Raw genomic sequence first — 18367 nt, forward strand, 5'->3', positions numbered from 1 at the left:
ACCGAATCCAATATATAATCCATATATTTAAATTACTCCGTATTCCAAATCAATCTAATCCGAATTTAAAAAAAAAAAAAAACTCAAAACCAAAGTACTAATAGGGTTTGGTTTTGGATTTAGTACGATTTTAATCCGAATTAGTTTCACCCCTAAGTAAAAGTAAGTTATAAAATTTGAAAATGTTAATGAGAAATATGTTGCTAGGCCCATTAAGGAACTATATATAAAAAGGTTGAATGTTAATGGGCTAGTGTATTAAAAGGATAGAAATTGTTGGACAAATGTTAATGGGCTAGTAATTAGGCCCATTTTTGTTTCATATAAATGGTTGTTTATTTGATTTAAGTTTTTCCTTAATTTTTCTTAAGTGGGAGTAATTTTAGTATTATAAATTTTATATTTGTAGGAAAAAAGCAGAGTATATTTTGTGTCCCATATTATTACCATCCAAAATAGTTTAAAAGTCTATTTTCGTATTTAGAAATGAGATTTGTAGGAATCAAAGAGTGATAAATTTAATTATAAGCATAAAAATACTACATAATGATACGAAATGTAATTACAAAAGATTTAGTTACATAATTCATAATCTACCTACAAACTATAACATATAAAAGAGTACCATATAATAACACACAAAAAAATGTTGGTAGATCAATACATAAACTTATCAAAAGTATTTACCTTACCATTTTTCATTGTAAGGGTAAGATAAATGCTAAGAAGATATAACTATTTTAAAACTTAGAACAAGATAATTGTTGTAGATGATGTTTCCTAATGGTCAGCAGTGAGATCAACAAATACAATTTTCCTCTGCCTTTTGAGTGAGAGTAGATTCTCATTTTTATCAGGCTGTTCAATTTTGACAATCCTGTCATCCACCTCAGGAAGGAAGATTAGCCTTTTCACCATTTTCCATTGTCTTTTAAGTATGAAAAAAGCCAATTTCATAAGTTGTAATGGTCTAGTTCCTTGTTGAACATCTTCTCTAGGCTTGGTGCAAAACCAACCTTGGTGACCAATTTCCCAGTTTGAAATGAGCCAAGATGAGTCATTACTTGACGCATGAACAACCTAAATGTAAGTTTCTCCCTATACAATTGGGCCTCTTTGAACTCTTCGTCCGTCACTTTTCGTCTTGCCACTGAAGCTCGCGTCACCGGAGCTTTTGCCTGAAGGGCTCTTCCAACTATATATATAAAAAAAAGTAACCAAATTATTAGACAGGACAAATATTAATGAAATTATAAGCAACAAAAACATAAATGCATATGACTGTCATGAATAAATGAAAGGTACTTTAAACCTTTTATGCCAGCATCATGGTTTCTTCCTCTAGCCATGGTGTTATTAAAGTAAGAATTTAGAAGTGTTTTTTAAAATTTTTTAGGGATGATGTGAGTTAGGGTTAATATCTAAACAAGATATGGCAATGGTTTATATAGTATCTAGGAGTCATAAATGTGATAGAATATTCCCGCACAATAAATGAAGCTGATCATTGTAATGATTTGTTTTGTATATAAGGTAATGGAATATAGAATAGTTAAAGACGGTATAAAGTACAATATTTTAGTATGAAAAACGAATATTTTAGTATGATGGCACAATTACCAATGACTACAATTTTTCCCGCCAATTGGAGAGTAGAATGTTTGTGAAGAGTAAAAGTGAGATCACATGTATTTACTCCGTATTGTTGTCGTCCTAGTAATAACTAGGCAATCCTGACCCATATCAGGTAACCTGACTCGAATGTCTCGACCCATGATTCGAATATAACCCAAATACAATGACCTGAAAAGGACTCGTAATCTGTATTGTTCCCGACCTGACCCATACCTGACCCGAAAGTGGAGTTCACCGAATCCTAACCCGACATCCGAACTGACCCGAATTGTTTGAGCCGAACAGACCCGGTTCCCGAAATTGACCCGAACAAACCTGATACCCAGAATGTCCTGAACTTAAAATTACCTTATAATTGAACTTAAAATGTCTTAACCAAAAATTAGGGGGGAAACAAATTTGGTTTAAAACCGAACCAAACCGAAAAACAAATATGTTTCATTTTTTATTTATTTATTTTTATTTTTTTTAAAGTGGTTCGGTTTAAATTCCAAAATCAAGAAACCGAAATTATATGGTTCGATTTTGGAAAATAAAAACTCAATAACCGAAATCGAACCGAATGTTTGACCGAACCCTAAAAAACCCTAGCCAAACTCTACATAGTATATAAAGAATAAAAAAACTTAAATCTTTCTCTAGCCTCTTTCCGCCCTTTCTCTCTCCGTTCCTCTTCTCTTCTTTGCACTGCGGTGGATCTGGACTGGTTTGGTTTGGTTTGGTTTTGTTTAGTTGGGTTTGATTGGTGTGGTTTGGTTTGGTTTTTTTTTGCAAAATTTCATGTTTATGATGCTTTATAGGAAATTCGGTGCAGTTTTTTCTTCTTCTAAAAAACCGAAATTTAGGTGGTTTGGTTTTGTTCGGTTTCAAACTTAAAGTGGTGCGGTGCGGTTTGCAAAATTCCAAAATCGTAATGAAGTGGTTCGGTTTTGGTTTAGCCAAAAAACCAAACCGAAAACCGAACTTCACCCCTACAAAATAACAAAATATATACTGTGTAATAAATTATTGATTTGAGGTTGATTCACAAATTAAACAACCCATACACGACCCGACCATATTTTGACATGATCCAAATATGACCTGAATATACTTGACCCGAATTGAAGTTATCTGAACTTAGAGTGTATTCACTACTACAAAAAAGGGCAAAGAAACCATTCTAAATATGCCTAAGAGACCAATAAATGTATGGTTTATATCCCAGTGGTCTCTTAGCATAAGAAACCATAATTTTTGTGTGGTTAGTTATATTGAGGTAAGAAACCATACTTTTAAGAGATATGGTTTCTTAAATGAGCTCTTGATTCGTGAATATTAAATGATAAGAAACCATATTTTTGAGATTTATGGTGTCTAACATTAAGAGATAAGATACCCTATTTCTCACTAATTTGGTTTCTTATTTCTTATTATTTGGTGATTCAGGTCGTTGTTGGAAACCTTTAATATTAGATGTATGGTTTCTTTGTTCTTTTTTTTTTTTAATTAATATTTTTTCAAATAATATATATATATATATATGTGTGTATACACACACACACACACACACACACACACACACACACACACACACACACACACACATATATATATATATATATATATTAACCTGCCACGCATGCTTTATTTTCTAAAAAATGTATATACATCAAAAGTGTACTGTAGGCATAATAATAAGCATTATATAATCATTTAATATAAAACAATGTAGTGGCTTTACAATTCATCCAAACTAACAACATTTATCTAATAAGTACCTAATTCAAAAATTCAAACCACCAAAACTATCCACTAAAAAATGCATTGTACGTACTAACTGTTATATCAAGCACCAAAATAATCATGTTTTCTCAATCACAAATTAAAAACAAAGATAATAGTGATCAAGATCCATTTTCTCCAGACTTGTAATTGTTGACTTGTTTTTGCTTCAAAACATAAGTAACCCAAGTGTCTCGTATCTCATCAATCATTTCTTCAGAATAAGTGGTAGGAACTCGAGGAAAATACTACAAAAAAACAAGGATTTGAATTTATATCCGCAAAACGTAAATTAAGAGTGTTGCTTTCAATGTATGAAAGGATTTAACTTTGGTGGAACTACTTGTCCTCTACTTTCAATAGTCTCTAGCATGTAACGACATACATAATATCCACATACTTTGGATCCTATAGGTTGACGAGGACACTACAATACAGAAAAAAATAAATATACAAATAAGTTAAATGTAATTGTTCATTGTTACGTAAACGATTGTAATCATACAACAAGGTCCTAAGTTTACACATTTTTCATTGTTTGGGTGTGTACTACGTTTCATTTTACTCATAGTTTGAGTGCTAGGCAAATTAAAAAAGCTAATATAGTTTAGATAGGATATGTAATGTATCACTACAGCAAGAAGATAAAAATCTAGGTTCTAACTTATATCCGCGTTTCTCTAGTGATTAATTAAGATTCACTTTTGAACACATAGTTTAAGGTATTCACAATTAGCAACAAGTGGTTAATTACATACCTGTGGGGTAATCCAAGCAATTCCAGGATTCTTCTTTAGTTTCTTGATATCCTTCCGATGAATTACGCTAAATTTTGTAAGTCCCCTATTAAATCATAAATATATATTAGGCATACGTAGAATGATAATGTTATAAAATAAAAATACAACTAAAATAGATAATAAAATGTACATACGCTGCTATGGTCTTTTGTGCAAATTCACTAATGTCATCTTGTCCCGCTGAATCAAGCCAAAACACTATACCTTTCCACGGACTTATCGCAGCTAAAGTCCAATGAAAACTGCATATTCATTCATTTTCATATGATTCCATACAAACAACAGTAGGAAATATTAGCAATTAATTTAAAAAACTTTCTCTTGAATGATAAAAACATAGGTAAATCACCTACTTTTCATAAAACGGTGCAAAAAATAGTTGATTGATATTCTTGCCTCCATTGCACCCAAAAATGTTACACAAGTAGTCAGAGCAAACCTCCTCTTCTACTGTTGGGGATAACGGAGAAACAAAATTAACATCGCAAAATCCATACATCCCTGCCACACTCTCCTTTTGACAGACTTCACTTAAGTACCTACACATAAGTACCTACACATAAGTATATAAAAATTATTTTATACATGACAGTAATAAAAGTCATCATTTTTTTTTCTTGAATAATAAAGGTAATTTACTTAAGACATAAAAAATAGAAAGAAAAAAAAACATTTGAAAATTATATACATTTACTTCATGAAAATCAACGTGTGAGATGCTCCAACTTCTTTTTGGAAGCACCAATCAAGCATTTTAGAAAAATCAAGTCTAACATCCATCTCATTATTGAACACACTATTTGGAATTGTTACTATGATCTTTTCATCTTTCTTTCTCAATTCTATAGCTTTACCCATAAACACTTCTAACAAACCTGAGTTCACCTTTGCTCGATCTGCATCATCAATGATATACTCTTTTTCGGATGATGCTTGTTTTGGTGAAGATTGCAAGATAGAGGTATCCTCTTTTTCTTGTTCTAGCTATTTATATACACAATACATGTAATGACGTTAAATATAATGATATTATGACAAATTAAAATAATTAGTCACATAAATATTCATACCTTTTTTTTTTGGAAAAATCAAGTGAGCCGGCCATGGAACAAATGTTTCCTTTGCTTCATAATGTAAAGGAAATCTTGAATAGGACAGGGAAGTAGTGCAGTCGGTTCAATGTCATTAATTATGGAGACTCGCCGATTTTTAGTAGACACATCAAAAAAATGATTCTTGACTGCTAGATTTTTCCCTGGTATATACACTTGTCCAGTGGCCACAATCTTGATTTCTTTGTTATCTTCAATGGCCAAGCAACAATCATGCATACCCTTGTCATTTAGGCAATAAGGCATACACTTAGTCAAAGAATAAAAAAGCGGGCATATAAAAGTTATATTCATTTACAAAAACAGATTTATGTAATTGCAACTTGACGAAAAGAAGTGGAAATAATAGTAACAATAATACCTCAGGAAGGTCACTAATATGCAAATTATTGTCTATTTCAGACCAAGAAATAGCAGAGTTCTTGTGTTGTGGAGATTGATCTAGTTGTTCATTGTAGGGGACATTGTCTTTAGTGGGCCAAGACACATGATAAGGGTCAGCTTGTTCTGGCTCCTTTTCTTGCTCTTCATGTTCAAATGAAGGTAATTCAGGACTTGACACTTGTCTAACCTGACCATTAATATCACCTAATAGTAATTGGGTGAAGAAACCATTTGTATGCTCCAAATTAGCCATAGCCAAACTAGTACCTTGGGCAGTACTCTGACTACCAACTCTCATTATCTGTGATTGGTAGTTGATACCACCGAAGTTACCATTCACGTGATCATTGAATTGTCCATGCTGTCCATTAGGAATGCCAAGAAACCCACCTCCACCTATAGTAGTTTGAAATTGATTCATTTGCTTCAATTGCTCGGGGTTTAGGATTGACATCATACAAGACATAAAGACATTTTGTTGGTTTTGAATCATCGCTATATGCGACTGCATAGATGTGAGTTGTGCATGCATATGGCTAGGTGGTGTAGGTTTGCTGTATCTAAAGTATTGCTTGTTTGTGATTCCAGACCCAACACCTCTGACATGTCCACCACGCTCCGGCTTTTTTAGTCCTCTTGCCAAAATATCATCACGACGACTGTGAAAAACCACTTCACCTCTTTCAGCCTGACCTTTCAATTCATTCTGACATCAACAAAGCTAACCAGTTATGAACTGACTAGTTTAGAGCCAACTAATTATCAACTAATCAACACAACACTTACAATTGCATTTGCTGTAACTTCATCTATTAGATTACTAAAAGTGTATATTCCATCTTTCACATGTGCATGAGCTCTCAACCAGGTTTCATGTCGAGGCACCTCATCGACATGGATCCCTTTTCTAAAAAATTCTTTAGCCTGACAGTAAAATAAATAATGTTATGACGTTCAAAAATTATTTTGCCTAACTAAGTCTCACACAACCTTTACCAATTATAAAAAAATAAAAGTGTATATTGAAACTTACTATCTCGTCTCTGTAATATTGATACCCAAGTTGGCCACCTCGATAGCTTGATGTCTTATGCTTTGACCGTTTTCGACCATTTTCACTCAGAACCTTTGGATGATAATGGATCATGGTTAAAATATGCACACATCTTTTTCTTGTATGTAAATAGATTGTATAAAAATAATAATAAAAAAAAGGCATATGCACACATCTTTTTCTTGTATGTAAATAGATTGTATAAAAATAATTAAAAAAAGGCATATGCTCACAACTTTTTCTTGTATGTAAATAGATTGTATAAAAATAATAAAAAAAGGCAACAAACAAATACCTTGAAGTCATCAGAAGTACTCCATGTAACAAATCTGTCCCAAATTGTTTGTGTTATCCAAGGATATTTCCAACTAGGTGCCCCACTCCTTAACCTTCCAGATTGTTTATGGTACATCCATTTTTTCCATCTATTATCTGCTTGCCTCATGATCCATGCTTTACGCTCTTCTAAAACTATAAAACCTTTCTGCATCATTTACAAATTTATCATCATTGTTGGACACAAATTTTAACTAAGTTTTTAATAAAAGAAATAATTAGGTACATATATAGATATTTACCTTTATTAAGTCAAAGACTCCATCTTGGGTTTCTTTAGGAACTTCTTTCCAACTTTTATAGCTGATACATATTCGCTCCCGAGCAATTACACCAACATATGTGGAAAAGGTATCTTTATGATCCCCGCATGGTATTTTGGTAATTGGATCCCACTCTAAAGGAATTTTGGTTCCATTTTGAATGGCCTTTCCTACAGCAGCAAGTACAGTGCGCCCCCTCTCATCCTCACGCCTATCTCGTTCTGCATCAGAATCGTCTTCATGTCCATTATTCTCTTCACATATAGCATGTACTATTTTAGTCATGATCCTGTAAAGATGTAAAATAATATATAAGACTTTTCAAGTGTTGTTACTTTTAAAGCGACATGAGGATAAAAGAAATAAATTCTTAAAAATCGGTAGATAATTAAGAAAAAATTTATAGGACAGCATAATTCTATTAAAGGAAATATCATAGGTCATTCACAACACATTTGATCCCTTCATACAAACTATTAGCTAACAAAAAAAAGCTATGTAATTTGCTTACAAAAAGTATGTGATTTACTGTCAATTATTTCGACGACGCTTTCTAGAAGTACCCTCCTTATAATTTCCATCAACTTCTATGCCTTCGTCATGATCTTCGCGTACATAAGCTGAAGAATTCTCACAAAAGTCATCACTGACATCATCAACTTGTACCACCTTGGCAGCAGGGAATTCCTGCAACTCCATATCATTATCATCAAAATCATCACTTTCATCAATATCATGTCGAGGCCTCGACTTTATAACTGCTTCCTTTTTCTTATCAATTGCATCTGCTATGTAAAACACTTGTCTCGCTTGACTAAGTAATATATAAGGATCGTCTTCGTGACCAAGTTTGTCAAAATTAACCAAAGTAAACCCTATATCTTCATATTCAACTCCATTATTGTTATCGACCCGTTTGCACCCAAGAATTGGTATTGTAAAATCTGTATAATGCAACTCAATAATCTGGTGAATGACTCCATAATACCACATTTTACCATAGGCTGGACAATTATCTTTAGCACTAGCAAAATGCATAGCTTCAGATTCAACAGCTACTCCACTATTCTGCATAGTACTAATATCATCCTGGTCTTTAGTGTAAAATGTACAACCATTATAAACGTATCCAGAGTAAAAGGATGCTCTAAAGTTGGGTCCTCGAGCTAAAGTCCTAACCCGATCAGAAACAGAATGTGTTGAGTTATGAAGATCTATAATTACTTGATCTTTCAACCAAGTACTAAAAGATCTATTATGCTCACTATGTAAAGATTTTTTATTAGCCTTACGATTCTTTGCAGCTAGGTAAGCTAAGTGTTTCTCAATATATGGTGCAACTTCCTCCTCATTAAACAAAATGTATGTGTGAGCTTTATTCCAATCTTCATAAGTCAAATCAACTTCTTTGCGACCTATGATCCCTTTTCCTTCCATTCTTCCGCTATGTCGAGACAGAGGAAGCCTGATTACCTTGGCATTTTCAAGGTATTGACTACAATGTTCAATAGCATCTTCATAAAATAGTCTTTCAGCAATACAAGCTTCTGGTCGACGAAAGTTCTTAACATATCCCTTATATGTTTTCATTTGTCGTTCAAATGCCCATTGCGCTCTCAAATAAGATGGCCCACAATACCTTATCTCTCTTACTAAGTGAATTGGCAAATGAACCATAATATGAAAAAACGAAGGGGGGAAGAACATCTTTAATTGACAAATAATGATTGCAATTTCATTTTCCCAATCATCTAAGTCCTTAGGGTTGATGACTTTTTCATACATGGCATTGAAGAAAGAACACAATCGAATAATGGCATTTCGAACATTTTTTGGTAAAATTGATCTAATAGCAATGGGTAACAAATATTGCATCAGAACATGGCAATCATGAGACTTCAGCCCTATAAGTTTCAGATTCTCCATCGAAACAAGGTTGCTGAAATTAGAAGAAAAACCCTCTGGCACTTTCACTGAAGCTAAACACTCACAAAACAATTTTTTCTCGTTCCGTGAAAGTGTATAAGCTGCGGGAGGAAGATAAGTTTTAGAATTTTGGTTAACAACATGAAGTTCTCTTCTAATCCCCATTTCTTTCAAGTCATTTATGGCATTAACACCATCTTTGGTCTTCTTACGGACATCCAAAAGAGTTCCAATCAAGCTATCACAAAATTTTTTCTCAATATGCATCACATCTAAGCAATGCCTCACAAATAAGAATTTCCAATAAGACAAGCGCCAAAATTCAGAACATTTCTTATATCCCTTCTTAACAAGTGTAGATTTATGCTTCTTCCCAAAAGTAATCTGAATGTCTTTAACCTTTTCAAACACCTCCATGCCACTAAATACTATCGGCCTTCTTTCCAATTCTTGTTCACCATCAAAAGCTTTTCTCTTTTTGCGGTATGGATGATCAGCAAGTAACCATTTTCGATTTTTTAGGTAGACCATCTTTTTAGATGCTGATAGCCATGTTCCCTTCAAATTATCCTCACATATGGGACAAGGTGTTTCCCCCTTTACTGTATACCCTGAAAGATTACCGTATGCAGGATAATCTTGTATGGTGCAAAACAACATAGCTTTCAGGTTAAACGTTTCATTTCGATATGCGTCAAATACTTCTACACCTTTATCCCATAATAACTTCAAATCGTCAATGAGGGGAGCCAAGTAGACATCAATATCATTTCCCGGTTGTTTTGGCCCTGAAATTAGCAAAGAAAGCATCATGTACTTCCTTTTCATAATTAATGAAGGAGGTAGGTTATAAGTAACCAAAATTACTGGCCATGTACTATGCATGCTACTAAGGGAGCCAAAAGGATTCATACCATCAGTAGACAATGCAAGGCGTAAGTTTCGATTTTCTTTACGAAATTCTGGAAATTTTCCATCTATAAACTTCCACTGTGGGGAGTCAGCCGGGTGTCTAAGTAACCCATCTTTCTTTCGACCATTGCAATGCCGTGTTAATCTTTTAGCATCTTCTGCATTCGAAAAAAGACGTCTGAATTGTGGAATTATAGGAAAATACCACAATATCTTGGCTGGGATGCCTTCTTTCTTCTTATATCGTGAGGCATTACATACCGGGCAATTCTTTAAGGACTCATGCTCATTTCGATATAGTATGCAATCATTAGGGCAAGCATGGATTTTCTCGTAGGGCAAGCCCATCGTAGTCAATAATTTTTTAGCCTGATAGGTACCACTTGGCAAGACATTCTCATCCAGAAGCATGTCTTTCACTAATTCAAGTACTGCAGTAAAACTCTTATCAGTTAATCCATGGCCAGCCTTTAAATTATATAATCTAAGTACAGCCGATAATTTTGTGTACTTATTGCAACCTGGGTATAAGGGCAATTCAGAATCTTTTAACAACCCTTCAAATGTGGCAGGATTGTCATCAAACTTATTTTGAGCTGCACGTATCATGTCCCCTAACCTATCACCCTCATCAAAATTTAACCCTTCATTAATATTATTTCTAAAATCACTAGTAGGATTTTCCTCCAAACTCTCTCCATGCCACGTCCAACGAGTATATGTTATATCAAAAGAATTCTTAGACAAATGACCAAGAATATCATCTATTGATCTATACAAAAAATTATGGCATTTGAAACAAGGGCATGGTAACTTAGAACGATTTCCAGCATTCTGAACAACAAAATTAATGAAATCCCTTATTCCAGCTTCATAACGTGGGTCACCCGGTTTTGAATTTGATATCCAACTTCGATCCATTTCTACGAATTAATGTAATCAAGATAAAGTAAAATAAAATAACAATACATATAAATATATTTGAAAATATGAAAGCAATTAGAAGTAACTTAGAGGAATAACCATTTATTAACACTTTACAGGGCACTCTTATTAACTACTCTAGAAAACTAAGTGCATCAATCCTTTAGTTTCAATATACAAATTATTTTTTTAAATTATTTTTTTAAAAGTAATTGCAATCTTCCCATTTATGAGTTATAAGCAGAGCAACATCAATAAACAAAGTCGAACTATTTTTTTCTGCTTCATTCTTCTTATACTCACAACTTGTTTATTTTATTTACTTTAATAATGTGTTATTTTAAGTGAATTTTTTTAAATGGGTATATTATCATTTATGAGATTATTATCTAAACCTTGATTATAGGGAAAACTTCAGTATAACTTGACAACTTAGGTAATTGATGCATACTAGTTAAACTTCATAATCTAGCACACATACAAACATTAATCATATATAATTATATAATTTTACAAGAAAATTAACAACACAATTATATACAAAATTCAATTTTGTATACGAAATTCAATTTTGTACGAAATTCATAATTGATTTGTATAATTAAAACTAAAAAAATAAATAAAGAAGACGACACATTACCTAACACAATTTGACTCTGTACACTTGATGAGTAGATGCGGGCTGGGTGGAAGAGCGGCAGTGAAGGTGGCTAAGTGGTGTTTTCGAGTGGTTCGATGGACGATTGTTAGGGTTAATACACAGAAATTCTCCAATAAAACCCACAGAAATTGAACAAATTAGAAAATGGAGATGAATAAGTAGCACTGGCCGGTTGAGATTGGCTGATGATCGGAATTCGTGGTGGTGGGAAAGCGCGCGATGTTAATGGCGGCAACACTAATGGGTTTTCAATGGAGTGCGAGTACTACTGTAAAAATAAGATTTTTATTTTTATTTTTTTGGGAGTTTGCAGTATTTTAGATGGAAAACAAAGGGGTAGAAGTTGTGGCCTCGATTAAACGTGGGGAGCATGTGCAATTTGTTTTCTTTATTTTTTTTAAAATAAAAAGTTAACATAAGAAACCATATTACATACAATCATGGTATCTTTTATTTTCATCTTTTAGTTAGGAATAGTCATTATAGATAAGAAACCATACATAGTTAGTGAGTGGTTTCTTATATTTAATCTAAGAAACCACACTTCTCATATTTTTGGTTGTGAGTTATGTGGTTCTTTATAAATAATTCCTTAGACCTTTTTTGTAGTAGTGATTCTAACTTATTTTAGTTGTAATTTGATATTTAAGTAACTGTTATCATGACATATTAAACATGAATTGAAGTTATCTGAACTTAGGGTGTGTTCTATTCACCTCATTTTGACTTTTCTGAACTTCTCTTAACTTATCTGAACTTATTAGACGTTATTGATAACTTGTTATTTGATACGATTTTAGAGTGATTTCGAACCTTGTTTACTTGGTATATTGGCATTTTGGTTCACTTTTACTCTATTATTGTTCAACTTTTGTGTATCTCTTGCTTCACGGGTTGTTAGTGTTTTTGTTGGGTTTTTAGGTTCAAAGACGACCATTTGAGGCATTTGGATGATAAACCGAGGTTAGAAGCCGAAACAATGGAGCAGAACCGAAGAAAAGTGAAGATAAAGGCCTTAGAGAGTCTGCACGGACGTGCAAAGTATGGCACGTCCGTGTAGAAGTGTTCCAGCACGACCAGAAGCTACTGCCTACTGCTTTCAAGGCCTGCACGTCCGTGCAGGATATTCAGCACGTCCGTGCCTGATCCTGCACGTCCGTGCAGTTTGCTCAGCCCAAATCAGTTTCAAAACTGATTCTACTAAACAAGGCCTGCACGTCCGTGCCATATTTGGCACGTCCGTGCAGGATGCCCTGGCCAAAACAGTATCTTCTGCCTCCCAGGTGCACGTCCGTGCCAACCTCAGCACGTCCGTGCTGACCTGTAGCCGTGCCCGACTCTTGTTTTCTCCGTCCTTTTTATTTGGGGGTCTTTATAAATAACCCCTTGAGCTCATTTGTACGACATCCAAGTTTTTAGTGCTTCCTCTTAGTTTGCAATTGTAGAAACACAAATATTCTCAAATCATTAGTTAGATTATAATTATTAACTTGGAAATTTCATTCTCAATCATTGTAGAAGACAAGTTCCACCATTGATATTTAAGTTGAAGCTTCTAGTAACATTTTCTCACTCTTCTCTTCCATTTTAATTGCTTTGATTGTTAATTATCTTGCTTATTTCTTGTATGCTTAGATTGTTATTTAGCTTAATCTTTAGTTAATTCTTGTTCATGAGTTACTTGAAATCCTTAATTGCTTTAATCTCCATGGATTGTGAGTAGTCTAATTTGCTAGGGTTTGGGTGAAACCCTCAATGTAGTCACTAATTACTTGTTGCATGTGTTAATTTGGTAATTGTTAGGGGTTAATTAGTTGAGCTTGGCCATTGCTAGAACTATTATCGATCTAAGCTTTCTTAATGAAGGATCGAGAGATGAACTTGAGTTAGCTCCCTTATGCTTAATTGGCTTGAAATGCCATGAGAATAGGAATTTCCAGTCAAGGGAATGTTTTTGTCATCGTGATTATGCTTTAATACTTGTTTTATGCTTTGTAACCACGAGAGTAGGTTGTATTCATAATTCGAGTAATCCCTCTAGCTTGAGAGAGTAGTTGGGTGCTTTAGATGACTTCCCCTATATTATCCCCTCAAATTACCATTGTTTCCTACTTGCTAATTGTGATTTGTGACGAAATTGAGTGGTATATCCCAAACCCTAGAACTCTCTAAATATTGTTAATCTTCCCCTAGCTTTAGTTGACTTGAACTAGCACTTGTTACATAAAACCAAACCAATTTCGACTTCATTTAGCTTATTTATGCGGTAGTATTTCGGTGGTTGATTCAACGCCTCTCTTGGGTTCGACCCTTTCTTACCCTTGCTATTAGCTAGTGAGACCAAGATAGGACTTTATCTTTGGTAGGCTCGACGACGGCCTATCAAATTTTGGCGCCGTTGCCGGGGAGGCAAAGTCACATTGAATGTATTATTGTTGAATGAGTCTAAGTGTGTATATTTGTATCATAATTTTTCTTATTTATTTTTGTATATTTGTGTTTTCAACTTGTGATAGTCATTGCTAACGTTTTTCTTAGCTTTGTTTGACCTTGCATGACACGGAAGAGTAAGCAATCACCGCTTATTCCCGTTGATCCAGAGTTAAATAGGACTTTGAGAAACGTGAGGAGGCTTTTGTAAGACACACCCGAGTTCTCTATTGTATATTCGGATTCCGATCCGGAGGAAATCTTTGCAACCAACGAAGAAGATAACATGGGTGATAACAATCCTCCTCCACCATTGTTACGAGATTATGACCACCCCAATGCCTTCACACTTCGGAGTGGCATACGTCTCCCTACTACAAATGCAAATAATTTTGAGCTTTCACCTCAACTCATCCGGATGATACAAAGTGATCAATTTGGTGGGAGTTCTCATGAGTGTCCTTTTTCTCATTTGGACAACTTTCTCGAATTGTGCACAACCATCAAGCAAAACAACATTACGGAAGAGTTCATCCGTATGCACATGTTTCAATTCTCCCTCCGTGACAAAGCAAAGCATTGGTTGAGAACGGTAGAAGAGGGATCATTGACCACATGGGATGAAGTCACTAGAGCTTTCCTTGGAAAGTATTGTCCACCCGAAAAGACCGCCGAACTAAGAAGGAAAATCACCAATTTCAACCAAGAGATTGATGAAACCTTAAGTGAAGCTTGGGAGCGTTTCAAGGACTACACTAGAAAATGCCCACACCATGGTTTCACATCATGGATCATTGTTCAAAGCTTTTAGTATGGTCTTACGCCTACTTCAAGGGCCAACCTTGATAACGGGGCCGGTGGTAGCCTTAAAAAGCTAACGGTGGAGGATGCATACAAGATGATTGAAGAAGTGGCAAAGCACTATGCATACGGAGGTGATAGACGGCAACCTCAAGCAAAGAAGGGCGGAATCCACGACCTTAGTGCAATAGACCTTATTGCATCAAAGTTTGACATTCTAGCTCACAAGCTAGATCAAGCCACACTTACATCTCCAAGCTCTTCTTCACAACAAGTCATGTCTTGTGAAACTTGTGGAGGAAATGATCACTTGTCCTCCTATTGCAACTCAACTAACCAAGAGCAAGCTGCGGCTATTGGGCAAAGAAACGATCAATACTCTCAACCCTACAATCAAGGTTGGAAACCCCAACAAAACACGGGGTGGAAACAACCCAACCAAGCTCCCCCTCCTCAAAACAATTATAACCAAGATCCTCCTCCTCAAAAAAATATCAATCAACCCCATTCACAACAACAAGCTCCCTATCGCCATCCCAACCAATGAGACAATGTCCAACAAAGAACCCAATACAATCAAGCCCCTCCTCCTCAAAAATCTAACATTGAATCCGTTTTGGAAACCTTCATGACCCAACAAATCAAGATCAATGGGGAAGTTAGTAGCTCAATTCAACAACTCCAAGCACACAATAAGATGATTGAAAGTCAATTATCTCAAATCGCGCATCAAGTTGGATGCCCTTCTAACCCCGGCGGTCAATTTCTAAGCACAACGGTATTGAATCCAAAAGAGCATGCGAAATCAATCACCTTGATTTTGGAAGGAGGGTATGAAGCTCCAACTATGAGATAAGAGGTCACCAAAAAGGGAGATGAGGGAGATTGTTGGGTAGATAAAGTGAGTTTGAAAATGAAGTGAGTGAGGAAGCAAGAGGAAGCTCAAAATTGAGTGATGAGGGTGCCTCAAGGAGAGAAGAGGGAGAAGTGCAAAGCCAATCTCCATTGAAGTCATATGAGCCTCGTATTCCATTCCCTCATCGATTGATAGAGAAGAAGCTAAATGAGAAACTTTCTAAGTTCCTTGATGAAATGGAAGGACTTCAATCAAACATTCCACTTCTTCATGCCTTATCACAAATGCCTACATATGCAAAGTTTCTGAAAGATTTTCTTTCTAAAAAGAGTAGGCTTGAGGTGAGTGATTCTATCTCGCTTCCAACGGAGATAAGTGATATTCCTAAAAATGAGCTTCCCGAGAAGTTTGGTGACCCCGGTAGTTTTGCTATACCGGTGAAGGTTGGGGATCTTGAATCAACAATTGCGTTGTGTGACCTTGGGGCTAGTGTTAGTATTATGCCTCTCTCTATGGCTACAAGGTTGAATCTTGGGGAGATAAGTCCCACCAAAATGTCAATCCAACTAGCCGACCACTCGGTTAGAATCCCATTGGGAGTCTTAAAGGACATCCCGCTTCAAGTGGGGAAAGCTCTTGTGCAATGCGATTTTGTAATCATGGAGATGGATGAGGATTCCAAAGTACCTCTCATATTGAGTAGGCCCTTTTTGAAAACCGCAGGTGTTAACATTGACATGAAACAAAGACGACTTAGCTTGCATGTTGGGAATGAAAATATTTTCTTCTCATTTCCGGAAATTTCAAGTGAGCCCATAATGAAACAAGTTCATCGGATCGATGTTTTGGCTAGTACTTTGAAAGAAGACATGGAGGAGTCACAAGAATTGACTCATGCTTCGGAGGTGAAAAAGCAAAAGGGGGTCAAGAAGAAAAAAAGAAACAAGATCAAGTTGATGGAGAAATTATTTGGTTGCATTTCTAGTCATGATAGCAATGTGATTATTTTGCCTAAGGAAAATGGCAAGTGTGTGGGAACAATGAGATGGGTCAAAAAGGTGTGCCTTGACCCTCCCTAATTATGGATGGCGCAATGTCGTCAAGCTAGTGACGTTAAAAGAGCGCTTCCAGGAGGCAACCCGAGTTTCTCAACTCTCTCTCTCTCACAAACTATTATTTAATTTCCATCACTCTTACTATTACTAACTTTTCTCTCAATGTCTTTTGTAGGTGTTGATGAAAAGAAAAGTAAGAAAAGGTTTTTGTGGAAGTGAAGTAGTAGATAATAATAATAATAATAATAATAATAATAATAATAATAATAATAATAATAATAATAATAATAATAATAATAATAATGATAATAATTTTATTATTATTATGCCTTACTATTACTATTATTCTAAAAAAAAAAAGGGAAAGGATCATGCAGAGCATCGCACGTCCGTGCAGAGGAAGTCAGAAGCAACCAGAGTTTAAAGCAAATTTCTCCAGAAAGACACGGACGTGCCAAGTTAAGCACGTCTGTGCAAAGTGGCTCAGCACGTCCGTGCCAAATAAGTCAGTACCCTACCCACGTTTCTGTCCAAGGCTGCACGTCCGTGCCGCCCCGAAAATGGCTGGTAGCAGCGGTTATAACAAAAAAAAAAATTCACTCCTTCACTCTCTATCTCACGATTCTCACTCCTCTCTCTAAAACTCTTACTTCCTCCTTCAAAACCCACTCAATTCTCCATTCTCACCCAAATCCTCACCCAAATTCAAAAATTTTCTCCAAAATCTTCACTCCATTTCAACATTTTCACAATCTACTACTCCTTTTCTCACATTCAAACCCAAAAATCACCCAAAATACTCAAACCCTAACCTTGAAAAATCAATTTGGGTGTTTTCTTTGGAGTTAAAGTTCAAGACAATTGGTTGAAGGACTAAGTTCAAGTAAGCAAAAGGAAGGTTAGAAAGGTTCATTTGCGGGTTTTACACCCACGATAAGCTCGGTATAATCGTTCCTCCCTTTTACTAATTTCATGTTTAATTCCTTGAATTTTTGCATGAAATTGGTTGAGAAAGTTCGTTTGAATTGGTTGTGAGTGATTGATAGTTGATAATTGAAAAGCATTATTGAGTTTTAATGAATTTTGGTGTGTTTTGAGAATTGGATTTTTTGTAAGTGAGGTTGAGAAATTGATTTTCATGAAGGAAGAACATGCTTGTTTAGGTGAATTGTTGTGTTGGTTTGTTTGAATTGTTGTGTTGGTTTGTTTGATAATATTGCATGAAATTGATGTAGAATTGTTGTAGATGCATTATTGAAGTGGTCTTTGTTGCTTGGTGATTTGCTTGTTTTAGGTGGGAGACTTAGAACTTGACTTGATTGTGTTGTGTTCATTGGCCTTGTTTGAGCTTTGGTTGGTCGACTTGTGGACTTAGTCTCTTTGTGTGGTTGCGAGGTGATTATTTTGTCTTGGTTTGTTTGATTGCATTGCATTAAGACCGACCATGTCTAGAA

General features: G+C 35.2%; 3 protein-coding genes and 1 non-coding gene across 4 annotated transcripts; 1 reads left to right on the forward strand and 3 right to left on the reverse strand.

Annotated features, from left to right (window-relative positions):
* Positions 1 to 3400: 3400 nt before the first annotated feature.
* On the reverse strand, positions 3401 to 6589 carry LOC145626828 (uncharacterized). Its single transcript, XM_081679292.1, has 8 exons — positions 6482 to 6589; positions 5673 to 6401; positions 5270 to 5533; positions 4894 to 5183; positions 4553 to 4738; positions 4334 to 4441; positions 4158 to 4242; positions 3401 to 3826 (listed from the first exon to the last, which is right to left on the reverse strand). Exons 4-8 carry the CDS (start codon positions 5055 to 5057, stop codon positions 3707 to 3709), a joined length of 663 nt encoding a protein of 220 aa, XP_081535418.1. The 5' UTR covers positions 5058 to 5183; positions 5270 to 5533; positions 5673 to 6401; positions 6482 to 6589; the 3' UTR covers positions 3401 to 3706.
* A 1290-nt stretch (positions 6590 to 7879) lies between these two features.
* On the reverse strand, positions 7880 to 11107 carry LOC145627776 (uncharacterized). The gene has a single exon (XM_081680123.1). The coding sequence runs from the start codon at positions 11105 to 11107 to the stop codon at positions 7880 to 7882; it is 3228 nt and encodes a 1075-aa protein (XP_081536249.1).
* A 3380-nt stretch (positions 11108 to 14487) lies between these two features.
* Positions 14488 to 16937, forward strand: LOC145627777 (uncharacterized). The gene is made up of 3 exons (XM_081680125.1): positions 14488 to 14849; positions 15036 to 15400; positions 15922 to 16937. The coding sequence occupies exons 1-3, from the start codon at positions 14488 to 14490 to the stop codon at positions 16935 to 16937; spliced, it is 1743 nt and encodes a 580-aa protein (XP_081536251.1).
* LOC145629620 (small nucleolar RNA R71) lies at positions 14875 to 14981 on the reverse strand. The gene has a single exon (XR_014111782.1). It is a non-coding gene; the product is annotated as a small nucleolar RNA R71 (small nucleolar RNA).
* Positions 16938 to 18367: the final 1430 nt, after the last annotated feature.

This window comes from Chenopodium album, chromosome 4 (assembly GCF_948465745.1).
Source record: "Chenopodium album chromosome 4, dcCheAlbu1.1, whole genome shotgun sequence".
Taxonomy (NCBI): Eukaryota; Viridiplantae; Streptophyta; class Magnoliopsida; order Caryophyllales; family Amaranthaceae; genus Chenopodium; species Chenopodium album.

What these genes read in the sequence shown, in the direction of transcription:
- LOC145626828 (XM_081679292.1), bottom strand. Translation starts at nt 5,057, where the DNA reads ATGGGTAAAGCTATAGAATTGAGAAAGAAAGATGAAAAGATCATAGTA. An exon ending in TTTGCACCGTTTTATGAAAA is followed by an intron (nt 4,442 to 4,552) that starts GTAGGTGATTTA and finishes ATGAATATGCAG; the next exon opens with TTTTCATTGGACTTTAGCTG. An exon ending in GCACAAAAGACCATAGCAGC is followed by an intron (nt 4,243 to 4,333) that starts GTATGTACATTT and finishes ATGATTTAATAG; the next exon opens with GGGACTTACAAAATTTAGCG.
- LOC145627776 (XM_081680123.1), bottom strand. Translation starts at nt 11,107, where the DNA reads ATGGATCGAAGTTGGATATCAAATTCAAAACCGGGTGACCCACGTTAT.
- LOC145627777 (XM_081680125.1), top strand. Translation starts at nt 14,488, where the DNA reads ATGGGTGATAACAATCCTCCTCCACCATTGTTACGAGATTATGACCAC. An exon ending in ACTAGAGCTTTCCTTGGAAA is followed by an intron (nt 14,850 to 15,035) that starts GTATTGTCCACC and finishes GCCTACTTCAAG; the next exon opens with GGCCAACCTTGATAACGGGG. An exon ending in CTCTCAACCCTACAATCAAG is followed by an intron (nt 15,401 to 15,921) that starts GTTGGAAACCCC and finishes TTGAAAATGAAG; the next exon opens with TGAGTGAGGAAGCAAGAGGA.